Source organism: Triticum urartu, chromosome 3A (assembly GCF_056163025.1).
Source record: "Triticum urartu cultivar PI428250 chromosome 3A, HENAU_Tu73, whole genome shotgun sequence".
Classification (NCBI taxonomy): domain Eukaryota; kingdom Viridiplantae; phylum Streptophyta; class Magnoliopsida; order Poales; family Poaceae; genus Triticum; species Triticum urartu.
Genome location: NC_141875.1, coordinates 502,646,084 through 502,659,656, shown reverse-complemented (window position 1 = coordinate 502,659,656; position 13,573 = coordinate 502,646,084). Strand labels below are relative to the sequence as shown.

Below are 13,573 nucleotides of genomic sequence, written 5' to 3'. Positions count from 1 at the left end.
CAAATCTTGGAAGGCACACTCTTCGATTACTTCACGAAACGCTCTCATCTGCCATTCTGGCCGGGCTGCCCGGCTGAAGTGTTCATCCCCATACAGTGTTTCATTAAAGTCTCCCATACAAACCCATGCTCCATGAGGGGACATGAGCAGGGTACGTAAAAGTCGCCAACTGTTGTGACGATCACTAGCTCTTGGAGCACCATAGAAGTTGGTGAATCTCCACTCCGTTGCACCTTGATTCCGTTTCTGCACCACAACATCTATGTGGCCAGTACTATAATTTGTTAGGCTGACCGATACATCCTTGGACCAAAAAAGTCCGATGCCACCACTCAACCCCACACTGTCCACCGCAAAACATCCATCAAAACCTAAACTGAACTTCAGGTTTTCCACCCTTGCAGCCCTCACATTTGTTTCCATGACAAAGACGAGGATGGGCCCTTCTTGCTTCACCACATTGCGAAGCTCACAAATTGCCTCAGGGTTCCCAAGCCCCCGGCAATTCCAACTAAGGATACTCATTGGGACGGGCAGCTCTGTCCTGCAGAGGCTGCCGAATTTTCAGGTGTTGGTTTCTTCTTCTTGGTTTCCCTCTCCCCCACACCCTCCTCACCTTCCTCTTCACGGTCTACCTCTCCAGAGGCTGCACCTTTTGTCCCAAGCACATTATTGTCTCCATTGGTGAGGAGGAGGGCCCGCCAACCGAGCGATACACCTTTTGAGGTGCCTCTTTGCGTTTTACTCGTGACCGATTTTTGACAGGGGAGGTCACCTCTGGGGGGGTCCGCCGCGTTGCTCGAGTTCTTTGATTCACGCCTGCTGCTTGGGCCCGAGGATTGTTCATACTCTCCGGATGAAGGTTTCTTCCTTTCCTCCGGTGCCCGCAGCTTCACTCCAAAAGGAAGTTCACCATTCTTGTCTCTAGGCCCCGGAGTGGGGCAGAAGGCATCATTGTGCCCCAGGCGGCCACAAGAGAAACAGAAGTGGGGCACATGTTCATACTGAATATCATAAGCCTCCTCCTTCTTCCTCTTGGCCGAGTTGATCAAGATCCACCTCCGAAGAGGTTTATTGACATCTATCGAGACCCTTGCTCTCAGGAATCCACCCACGTGATCAAACTGGACCAATGAAGCTTCCTTGTCAATCTGTTGCGCAATCAGCTTGCCCCATGCCTCGTTCCTGAGATTATATGGCAAATTGGGCACTCTAATCCACACGTGGAGGCGGTCAAACGAGACATCATCGGGCCTCATGTGATCCTCAAAATCTGCCAATATGATAGCATGCTTGCTAATGTGCCATGGCGACCCCATCCAAATTCTGTCTCGATCTCTCTGGGAATCAAGCTCCGCCGCGAAAGTGTTATCTCCCGTGGATCTGAACTGTAGTCCTTTAGGGTTACCCCATGCCGGCCGAAGAGCGTTGGTGATCGTATGAATATGGAGCATCTGGCGGTGAAGGACCTTGCCCGCGATCAACCACTTCCTCGGTTGGCCCTCATCTGCATCATCGATGATCAGAGGTGTAGCCTCTTCCTCGGTGATACCCATCTTTCCGAGTGCTTCTTCCAGCTTTGCCCTAGCCGTCCGAGGGGATTCGGGCGTCGCCCCCTTACTTGCGCTTGCGGACGCCGTCTCCATCCCTCGCCGGAGTATTGGGTGCGGCCCGCCGATCCAATCTGGCGGCCGCCGTCGAGTCCACCGCGAAACCCTAGTCGCCCAAGCGGGTTTTTAGGTTGCGAGAAGAAACAGAACGAGCGGCGCCGTCTAACGGCTGTCGGACCAGCTGACAGCGCCACGTCGAACCGACGATAAACTAGCTGCTCGTGCTCGCAGTGAGGAGTGTCGTGTACTAGTAGTCTAGTACTCCCCTTTCATAAATATAAGATGATTTAATTTTCTTCTTCTAAATCGGATGTATGTAGATACATTTTGATGTGTTTGTTCATTTATTTTATTTTGTATGTAGTACCGAAAATGGCCTTTGGTGGCCGAGCACCGTGCAGGCCGGAATCAGTGCCGTCTCTGCTCGTGGCGATCGGTGCAAGCCATTAATACGCGACCGTATTTCCAGCGTATTCGTGCCAGAGACCGTTGCCGAGCCTTCGTATTTGCTTTTTAAGTAAATATTGCGGGCACACGTACACTATCAGGTACATCAATGAAGCACAGCATCTAGACAGGCACTCACGTACACGGCACCGGAGTTGACCCGTCAACATGGGCTACGGCAGGGAGCCGTTTGAGTCGAACGTTAAGTATACTGCCGTTGCCTTTGCCTGGCCGGCTATTTATAGGAGAGATGGTTCTCCGTCGCAGCCGCACCCTGCCCAAACAAGCTCGACATGGCTTCGTCTTCATCCTCAGTTCGTTCCAGGCAAAGGCACCAGCACTTGCCGCTCATCATGTGCCCGGACTGCGGCGAGGTTCAGGTGGAGACCAACATCAGTCGGAAAGAAGGCGAAAACGAGGGCAAGCGTTTCTACAAGTGCCCGATCGACAGTGTAAGCCTCATTTTGTTTCCTAGAATCATGCCCACCGCGCACGCGCATACAAACTCCTGCATGCACTTTTTTCGATGGACGTTCAACCTGCTTTTGGCATACCGAACGCCAAACCCCATCTCCCAGGAATATAGGTTGTAAAATTCATACGCTTCTTCAACCGTGTCAAAGCTAGTTCCGAGCGACGGGTTAACAACTGTGCCACCCTTGTTTTCTGCATAAGCTCTCATCGAAGCCTCGAGGGCAGGGACTCTGCTTGGGTTGGCATCCCTCTCTTCTGGTGCGTTGCCAATCCTGACTCTGCATACCCTCCAAAAAAACGTTGTTACATGTACTTCCTACTTGTACAGACCGATTCTAACAGTGATTTTTCTGACAAAATAATGTGTTCTCAGTTGATACGGAAAATCAGCAAAAGATGATATAGCTTAACGAAAACTGAATGCAAGCATTATGTTGCCCCAGCTAGCAAAAATGATCAAAACGAGTTGGAAATAAAATGATTTTTGTGTCTACACGGCGGTGAACTCTGTATATGTTTTTTCTCTTGCTACAGGCAATTTGATGGAGTTCCAAATTTCTGGCCCTACAGCAAAAAACGATGTCCTGGAGGTACAATTTCTGTTCCAGCAGCAAATCAATACCATATGAGTGTGTGTTTCTTACCGTCGAGTCCAACATGAAGCCTTTGTTTTGTTGACAACGACGCCTTCTACATCTCCCTCCTCTCCTATTGATGCAGAGGAAGTGTTCTGAGCCTTCACATCGTTCGAGTCGCCAACGACCTCGCTCACACCGTTGTTGTATGACCCGAGATTCGCCCCCACCACTCTCAACTGCTCTTTGGCACTGCTGTCATCCATCGCCTCGGAAGAAATCACATCAGAGGAGCGCCCGCGCCCTTCATGGATGGAAGCAACCACAGACTCCACAACATCGATTCCTCCACCCAACAAATCACCCGCATCAGCCCTGGATACCAATCTGTAGCAGATATAAAATCCTCACCTAGTTAGATCCAAAACATCATCACGTAGAAAGAATTACTGAAGGACAGATCAGAGACGATTTCAAGATTTTGAAGGCCAAAATCAAATAAACACACCCTTCTCTTGGGCAAGCAACGCAACGAGGAAAAGGGAGCGAAATTCGAGCTCACCCTGATTCTGCTTCCTCAAAGAAGAACTCGAGGCCATCCATGGCGAAACGCCGCTCCGCACAGCCACGAACTGGAAGGGGATGAATGACTGACGAGGGTAGGAAGAAGCACCGCTCTGGGGCGTTAAGTCACCTGCGTCGCCAGTTGGGCCCAGGATTAATATCGCACCTGCCACCCATCACCTACATGAGCTGTTTTCTAACGAGCCCAGCAAGCACAGGAAGTGCCTGTGTATCCAAGGCGCACCCGAGGCCCACGTACAAGCCTGGCACACCAGCCCAGGGCACCGATGTATTTCAAATTAGCAGCTACCGTATACATCTGACAAAATAAGTGTGCACGCATCGCAGCGCTCTACTGCACGGCGCCAGATTCCTGCCTGCAGGGTGCTCGGCCACCAAAACGCCACTCTCATGTAGTACATACTAAAATATCACATTTTATATTTGTGAACGGAGGGAATATCATGCATGTAATACCCTAGCAGATAGTATCATATGTTAGATTTTAGACAACTTCATTCATTGTCATGCATAACACATATCAAACTTTTTCTTTGTTAATTTAATGGTATGTCACCCCAGCAAAATTATCTTGTTGACATGCAGGATACTACTTGTAACGATACCCTCAATACGAAAGGTTTCTGGAGTATATGCACTCAGAGTTGCATCTACAAGACCAACTCTTGCGGTACATTTGGTTGCACGAATTTAATGGCGTGAAATGTAATTAACCGGCCATTTGCCTCAGGAAGACACAAGAGAATTGTGTGTGATTACATTGACGAGAATATTGATAAAGAACATGACCGACACATCAAATTAGTGAAGGTGTGGCTGCTCTGGCATGCAGGGACAGGCAAACAGAGCGTGTCAGACTAGCCATAATGAGTAGTAACATAGAGTAGTAACATAAACATATTACTAGTCTATGTTATTATCTCTATAGTGAGGAGTAACATATGTGTGATAACATACAATACTTCATTTATTAAGCTATAGACACATCTTGCCTTGATATGTGTGATGTTACTCATACTACTAGTAACTAACTATGTTACTATTTTCTTCTTTTTCGTCATTTATTACTTGCCACATCATTTATTCTATCTAGATATGTGTGGTGTTACTATCTATGTTACTCCTATTATGAATAGTCTCATATGATCTCTGCAAACCACTGGAAAAAAAAAGGCCTGTCATATGATCCACCTTTGCACGAGCTGCAGAAGTGCCGCCGTGGAATCCCCACCGGCGCTGAGGGCCTCCCTTGCCTCTCTCATGGCCACCAAAGTACGCTCCCGAAGCTCCCTCCCGCCATCAGAACTCATCAGCCAAGTGACCTTCCCCTCGATCTCCTTTGCCGTCACGAAGCCATCTGGGCCTGGTTCCATCGCCACGCCTAGCTGCATCCCCTCCACCAAAAATACCTTGTTCATCCGCTGCTCCGCGTACAGCGGCCACCCCAGCATCGGCACACCCGCCATGACCGCCTCCAGCACCGAGTTCCACCCGCAATGGGTCACGAACCCGCCCACTGTTTCGTGGGCCAGCACTTCCCGCTGCGGCGCCCACGACGTGACCACCAGCCCTCTGTCCCTAGTCCTGTCCAGGAAGCCATTCGGGAGCAGCACGTCCAGCTCCGGCTCGCCCGGCTGCTCGTTGCCGCCCGGCGGGCTGCGTACGACCCAGAGGAACCGTTGGCCACTCATCTCCAGACCCGCCGCCATCTCCTTGATCTGCTCGGCGCTGAACCGGCCCATACTGCCGAAGCAGAGGAACAGCACGCTGGCCTTCGGCTGCGTGTCTAGCCACGCAAGGCACTCTTCGCCTTGCTTCTCGGCTACCTCCGCAGATTGTACCAGTGGGCCGACACAAAATAAGGGCGGTGTCGTGCGCCCCGGGGGCGTGCAGAGGCCGGAGGCGACGGCGTCGGTGGCGCGCGGCTCCAGGGATCGGCAGCTGTTCACAATAACGCCGTGCGACTTGCACAGCTGTTCGGACAAGGCGAGGAAATGCTTATAGCTCAGGCTGCTCCGATCGAGGAAAGCAGCGGGGAGGTCGTGCGCCGGTATAGGAGTGACGCCAGGCACGTGCACGAGCTCGCCGCCGAGGTCACGCATGCTCACATCGTTTTGCCCGTGGATGACGGGCAGGTGGAGCAATACAGCCAGGCTGGCCGTGCAACTCAGGAAGAAGAAATACGCCGGGATGCCGATCTCTGCCGCGACATCGGCGGCGCTGTAGCAGAAGAAGTCGAGGAGGAGGGCCGCCGGGGAGGTGACGCGGAGGAAATCACGGAGCTCAGGGTTGGAAGCGCGTGTAAGCTCGAAAACCTTGGCCACATGGTCGCCCTCCGGCACCCCGTGCGGGAGTGGCGGCTCCGGGATGTAGTGGAAAGAGAGAAAGGGGCTGGCTGAAGCGTCGCCGTTGCCGTACAGGGAGGACGCGGGAGCTGTGGCGTTGCCGGCCGGAAGGCCACGCTGAACGACGATGACCGCGAGGCCATGCGACACAAGCAGCCTGCCAAACTCCACCGTGGGGATCAAATGGCCTGCGCCAGGCGCAGGGTACATGAGGACTGTCCTCCGCGACTCTCTGTCGCAGGCTCCTTGGTTTGCCTCTTTCATTTTAGGACGTGGCTGTGGGAAGACGAATTGATCACGGATTATTTTTTCAGTTTCCAGAGCGAACGTGAGGATAAAGTATGCTATGCGCTTCATTTCTGGCCACAACCCGTACCTACCTACCTACAAGGTGATATGACGTCCAACGGAGCGTAACCTCGACACGTCGAAAGGCATATTTCTTCTTCTAATCAATGTGTGATTGAATGGTTAGATAGACTGTAATATCTCCAATCCATCAGAGTTTAAGTCTTGGTGCTCGCATTTATTTTTGGACGAGGTGTCTATGGTGACTTCGTAAATTTCAAGATAATATGCCGGCTCAATCTTTTGAAGGTGTTCATAAGGATATGATATGCGTGTGTATGTTCATAGATATGAGTGTATGCGCGTGTATATGAGCGCATGTGCCTATATACTGTTAAAAAAAATATAGCACACAGCCAAAAGATACATGATAATGTGACCCTCTTACAAAGCCGAATGAATCACGCACACTCAGGACCGGGCCGCTGAAATCACTGGACCTATGCCAATTTCTAAAATGGGGTCTATCTCATTGCAAAAAATATAGTCTTCTTTATCGCTTAACAAATGTAATTTTTAAACAAGATATAGCATCTTCTTTGTCAGAGCTGAACTGAACTCAATTTGATTATATACAAAAAGAGTTTAGTTTGATTTCATAAAAACAAGGTTGCTACAGACTTACTCATATGCAGTGGTTTTTCAGTTAGTGATACTTCTAAGAAACTAGCTCTAACAATAAAATCGACTAGTTATACAGGGTCTTACGGGCTGACTAGTATAGGGTAAAATAACCTACTAGCCCATTCAGCAACACTCAAATTAGATGGAAATGATACGCAAAAAAAATGATGGACTATTGTTTCCATTAGAAAATACTGCGAGACTAGGAATTGATAGACTTTTGAAAAAATGATTCGTAGACGATGGATTGCAGAATGTTGTACAAAACAATTTGGTGTACTTGTGAAAATTCAATACAGTACATAATTAATAATATGGGCTTGACATTACCATGAACTAGGTTGTGACTTGCCGGAAGAGCTGTCGGCGGCAGCGAACAAGAAGTGGCATTGGTAGCGCCGGTGGTGCCTCCATGACCTACTCCCATGTGGGCTGGAAGGTCAGCCGGAAGCGATCTTCGACGAATTGGACGGGACGACAACTGCAAAATGGGAGCTTCGGCGGGGCAAGGTCGATTGGCAGCCGCCATAGACTATTATTGTGTGGATGAAGAAGATCGTGTGTTGAGTCTACATTTCTCAGAAATGCAATGCCCAAAAGATTAAATAAATTTGAATATGTACCTTCTGTGGGAGCATCAGGTGGATTATTGGTGGCCTGGAATGATAAGATCTTTGAAGGACATAAGATGTTTCGGAATACTTTTGCTCTGTCGATAGAATTGACCAAAAACTGTAATGGAAACAAATGGATCTTTTAACCAACATATATGGGCCATGTCATACTGAGAGAAGAGCAGAATTCCTTGATTGGTTTCAAAATATTGACATGCCCACAGACTGGGACTGGCTTGTAGTTGGGGATTTTAACTACATTAGATATTCCAATAACAGAAGCAGACCAGGTCGGGATATACAGGATATGATGAACTTCAATGCTGTAATCAATAATCTGGGACTGGTGGAAATCCCAATAAAAGGTAGAAGCTTTACCTGGAGCAACATGCAACAAGCCCCACTTTTGAAAAAATTGGACCGGTGCTTTTCCTCAGAATCTTGGACACTCAACTACCCAAATACCAGTGCTTACTGTTTGGCTAAACCAATTTCTGATCATGTCCCATGTGTTAGTCCAAATAGGAACAAGCATCCCCAAAGCAACTATTTTCAGGTTTGAAAATTTCTGGTTAAAAATCCCAGGATTCCAAGATACAGTTAAGAATATTTGGGAGCAAGAAGTTCAGGCTAGTTCAAGTAATAAGAAAATTAAAGCTAAATTCAAGAGACCGGGGAAGGGATTAAAGATCTGGTCAAAGAGCATATCCCAATTAGCCATGCTGATTAAAAACTCCAACCAGCTAATTCTGCTCCTTGACATTTTGAAAGAATATAGAGCACTATCCACTGCAGAAACAAATGGAAGGAATATTATCAAGTAGCACTTAAAAAATCTCTTGTCCTACCAGAACATTTATTGGAAACAAAGGGCAACAATTCGTTGGATCAAATTTGGAGATGAGAACACAAACATTTTCCAAGCCAAGGCCACCATTAAGTACAGGAAGAATAGCATCAAATCCCTCCTGGATGAAAATCAAACAGAGCACACAAAACATCAGGCCAAATCTGCTATTTTATGGAGAGCTTTCAAAAACAGGATGGGGACTTTCAATCCAATCAGCAATTTCTTTAACTTAGAGGAATTGCTGACAAACAATCAAAATCTGGCAGAGCTGGAAGCTCCTTTCACAAAAAAAGAAATTGGTGAAGCGATCAAAGAATTCCCTGCTGATAAAGCACCAGGACATGATGGATTTAATGGAGCATTTATAAAATCATGTTGGAACATAATTGCTGAGGATTTCTATGAGCTAATCAATGACTTCTATTTAGGATCCAAAGACCTTCAACCTATCAATGGGTCTTATATCACTCTGGTACCCAAAAAAGACAATCCTCAGAACCTAGCAGATTTCAGGCCAATTTCTTTGCTCAATTTCTCAATTAAAATCATTATAAAATTGCTGGCCAACAGACTTCAAGAAATCATCCTATAGCTAGTTCATACAAGACAATATGGTTTCATTAAAAATAGGTCTATACAAGACTCTCTTGCTTGGGCATTTGAATTCATACATCAATGTCAGCAATCTAAGAAACCAATGATACTTTTGAAACTAGACTTTGAGAAGGCATTTGACATGATTGAACATGAGACAATTCTGGACATTTTAAAAGCTAGAGGATTTGGACAAAATTGGATAAGGTGGAGCAAGATGATATTCAGCTCAGGTTACTCCTCAGTTCTACTAAATGGGGTGCCTGGGAAGCAATTCCACTACAAGAGGGGAGTGAGACAAGGGGATCCATATTCACCTCTTTTGTGTGTATTAGCTGCCGACTTCCTACAAACTATATTGAATAAAGCAATGGTAGAAAATCTCATTCAACACCCACTGCCTTGAAACTCCAACCAAGATTTTCCAGTAATTCAGTATGCAGATGATACAACTCTGATTCTACCGGCAAGTCCAAGACAACTCCAACAAGTGGATAATCTTCTGAAACATTTCTCAGCACACACATGCCTAAAAATCAACTTCCACAAGTCAACCATGATCCCTATCAATGTGGAGACCTCCATGGTTCAACTACTACTGAATGCATTAGGCTGCAAGCAAGGAAGCTTTCCTTTCACCTACCTAGGGCTCCTTCTTAGTGCAAACAGGCTGAGGGCTGAGGATTTTACACCCATCTGCCAACAAATTGAGAGGAGACTGACAGGTTGTTCAACCATGATTTCGTTGATGGGAAACTATTGCTTATCAAGTCAATATTCTCTGCTTTGCCAATCTTTTTTATGAGTACACTGCCACTACCTGCTTCAATCTCCTCTCAAATCAACAAGTACCTGAGGGCTTTTTTGTTGAGAAAGTTTGGGCAAATAATTGTAGGACATGCTGGACAAAGTATGTAAGACAAAAAGTCAAGGTGGACTAGGCATTTTGGATGTGACAACACATAACAAAGCTATGCTCATGAAGAACATCCAAAAATTCTTAAATAAGCAGCCTCTGCCATGGGTAAACCTGATATGGGAGATTTATTACTCAAAATCAGTCCTAGGAGACAAATTGGAAGGTTCATACTGGTAGAAGTGTCATCTCAAACTTCTGTAGGAGTACAAACACTAGTACAACGAGCTGCTAAACAAACGGTTTTTAACCCCTTTCCGCGACGACCTTTGAAACTGTCGCCAAGTGAGTGTGGGCGATAGGGGGGTCCTTTCCAAACGACCCAGAAACCGTCGGGGATATGCCCTCCTGACACACACGCTCGGTAAAATGAGGTCGTGTGTGACCGGCGAGCACTCAAATACAAAAATACATACAGTAGTGCTAAAAAATACAATTATATAGGTGAAATCATTTCCGGTTGTAAGTACATCCCACACAGTCAACCAGCGTTAAACGTTTCCGTTCGTATATACATCCCACACAGTCGCTCCAAGAAAAACGTTTATGTTCACAAGTACATCACAAACAATTTTCCCGGTTAAATCGTTTGTGATAACGTTTCCATTACACACGGTATTAACAATTTTATCGTTTGCGTTATTGAATTCATCACACACGGTGCCTAGAAGAAACTTGTGTCAAGGGTTTTTCATCACACAAAGTTTTTATGTGGTAAACGTGTGCGCCAGGTGGCCTAACGCAAACAGTTTTCAAGAGGATGTCGTGTGTGATTGTTCATTAATCTAACATGGTTTATTCCTAGAAACTGTGTGCGTTATTGAATGAATCACACACGGTGTTTTCTCAATAACCGTTTGCAATAGAAAAACCCAATTAGCAGGCTAATTATATGATTATTCATAATCCATTTATTAAGCTAATTGACATTTCATATTAAGCACACAATATATTTCATTTTCATAATTGAAATACATCAGAGTACAATATCATATAGTTTCAGCACTCAGCTACCCCATTACACAACTACACCAGGACCAAGTTTCACATAAACATCTATAACCTTTCGAAATTAGTATCATAGACGGGACACAGACAGATGTATCTCATCTGTAAAACTGCTGAAGCAGATGGCGAATATTGAGCCTTCATTGATGTTGAAGGTCTTTGTAACTTTATGCCAGTGTCTGTGGATGATTGACTGTCCATCCTTCCTTCTCTTCAGGAACACTTCAATATTGAACTGTGGGTGTTGTATGAATACCTTCCTCGCCTACTGACCATACAAGTGGTTTGAGAGGTAATCATCAGTGAACTGCTTTGGAAAGGCCTGAAAACAAGGATGGGCATAAATATCTTCTCTATATTGGAAATGGGGCAAAGGAATAAAAAAGGCAAGGTATAATAGTGCATAAACGGGGGTTTCTTTTCCACAGGCCTTTTCCGACAGCCTGATCACAGGCCCTTTGAAATGATAGATACACCAAGACGGCACAAAGTACTGACGTATAAGGGAATTTCTAGGTGGTCTCTTTAACGATCACTCTACCTGCTTTCAGGACCCGCACGCAGCTCTACCTTGGTTGTGGCATATTAAATAGCCCTGTTGCTTATTGCACTACTTGTACAAATACGCATCAACGTATTAATCAAACTATAATGGAAACCGTTTGCAGCCCAACTTTTGCGGCACTAGTTTGCCCTTTTGATAATGTTATCAAATCACACCCGTACACTTTGGTACGCTTTAATCCGCCAGGAGCTTCATTGCGCCTCATAATACCGCAACAAAGTCCGAACACTTTTTACAGTATAGTCTGGCACCCCGAATTTAGCATTATATGCATTGGCTCCGAATCGTGTCTTTGGTCAATAGTTGGGTTGCCCGGCTCCTGTGCTTACTACCTTACGTTCCACTATATCGGTTAGGGTAGCAAAGGGAGAACTACTGCGATTGTGTCCTGGTTTATCCGGATGAGCACCTTAGTAGAGAAAGCCGAAAACTGACTGTCATGATGCGGCGAGAGCCGGTCAACTCTTCGGAGGTTTCAAATCTTTAGCGATTTTTTCTGCATTGTGCGATGAATCGGTTCCTATCCGATCAGGTGTTTACAGCACACTAGTATGGATACTAGGGGCTACGCATATATTTTTATTGTCAAACTCCTAAGGCTAAGTGAGGGTGGTAAAGCCACATAGTCTGATTGCCTGGTTTGTTGTGCTAAACACTTCCTTCAAGGACCAAATTCTTGGATAAAGAGTGTTTAGATTCATCCCGAGCACCCTCGTACTACCTACGTGGGGGCTGAAGCCGACGACTGACCAACTCTCAGATATGATAAAATGGCCACACAAGAGGTAAAACTTTTAAATAGTAAACAATAAAGCATTATATTACATATCAGCCTTGTTTTCATCATACAAGACAGGATTACATGAATGTATTCATTCAAAAATAATGTCCTTAGCACATTGCTCCGCCACAATGCGGGATCCCTTGAGAACATCTTCAAAATACCGCTCGGGCGTGCGGTGCTCCTTGCCCGCGGGCGGTCCTTCGGTCACGAGCTTGACGGCGTCCATCTTCGCCCATTGTATCTTGACATGGGCAAAGGCCATCCGCGCACCTTCTATGCAGACCGACCGCTTGATGGTGTCAAGCCGAGGGCAGGCATTGACCAGCCGCTTCACGAGGCCGAAGTAGCTGCCGGGTATAGCTTCTGCAGGCCATAGCCGGATTATTAAATCCTTCATGGTTAGTTCGGCCACCCTATGCAGCTCGACCAACTGTTTTAGCTGGTCGCTAAAGGGCACCGGATGTTCTGGCGCAAGGTATTGCGACTAGAACAGCTTCTTCGTTGAGCTCCCCTCTTCGGCCCGGAAGAATTCTACAGCGTCAGAAACACTGCGCGGCAAATCCGCAAACGGCCCTGGAGAACTTAAAACCCGGGTCAGTAAGAGATACCTCTTGCTCACATACTTCCTTTGCATAATAAAAGCCTTACCCGCCGCGATCTTCTTGGCCTCTTGGATCTCCTGGAGGGCGCCTTGGGCTTCGGCCCGGGCCTCTTGTACGCTTTGGCGGGCCTTAGCGAGTTCGGACTCTTGGTCCGCATTCTGGCGCTCCAAGGACTCGCATTTCTTCACGGCGTCCTGAAGCTCCTGCTGGACCTCACCAACCATGGCCTCATGCTTTTCTCAGGCGCCTTTTTCCTTTACCGCTCTCTCCTTGTCCTCGGCCAGCGCCTTCTTGAGGGCCTCCACCTCGGTCGCCGCCCCTATGAAAATATCACGGCACTGCGGTCAGCGCAAAAACATTCATACTTTCCGGACATGCATAAAATGATTGAATACCTTGATTGTCCTTCAGCTGCTTTTTTGCATGATCAAGCACTTCCTCGGTATGCTACATCCTCTGCTTCAGTCCGAAGACTTCGGCAACATGAGAAGTCGCGGCTAGCAACGACACCTGCTTATTCACATAGACATACATGGTTAGTCTCCTGCGAAAAAATATTTGATCCTCTGTTCGGCTCTTTTTTCTGAACACCGGACAGAGTCTCACGGGATATTGTCCATACTGTGACTTTC

At 46.7% G+C, this 13,573-nt stretch overlaps 1 protein-coding gene and 1 pseudogene across 1 annotated transcript; both read right to left on the bottom strand.

Annotated features, from left to right (window-relative positions):
* Positions 1-2,099: 2,099 nt before the first annotated feature.
* Positions 2,100-5,032, bottom strand: LOC125544688 (uncharacterized). Its single transcript, XM_087547480.1, has 4 exons — positions 4,883-5,032; positions 3,669-3,800; positions 3,176-3,493; positions 2,100-2,809 (listed from the first exon to the last, which is right to left on the bottom strand). Exons 2-4 carry the CDS (start codon positions 3,707-3,709, stop codon positions 2,488-2,490), a joined length of 681 nt encoding a protein of 226 aa, XP_087403606.1. The 5' UTR covers positions 3,710-3,800; positions 4,883-5,032; the 3' UTR covers positions 2,100-2,487.
* On the bottom strand, positions 4,428-6,408 carry LOC125544670 (anthocyanidin 5,3-O-glucosyltransferase pseudogene; annotated as a pseudogene).
* Between the last annotated feature and the right edge of the window lie 7,165 nt (positions 6,409-13,573).

Excerpts from the sequence above, each read along its gene's own strand:
- LOC125544688 (XM_087547480.1), bottom strand. The coding sequence starts at position 3,709 with ATGGATGGCCTCGAGTTCTTCTTTGAGGAAGCAGAATCAGG. Across the intron at positions 3,494-3,668 it reads TTTGAGGAAGCAGAATCAGG|ATTGGTATCCAGGGCTGATG; the intron begins GTGAGCTCGAAT and ends TATCTGCTACAG. Across the intron at positions 2,810-3,175 it reads GCTTCATGTTGGACTCGACG|AGTCAGGATTGGCAACGCAC; the intron begins GTAAGAAACACA and ends GAGGGTATGCAG.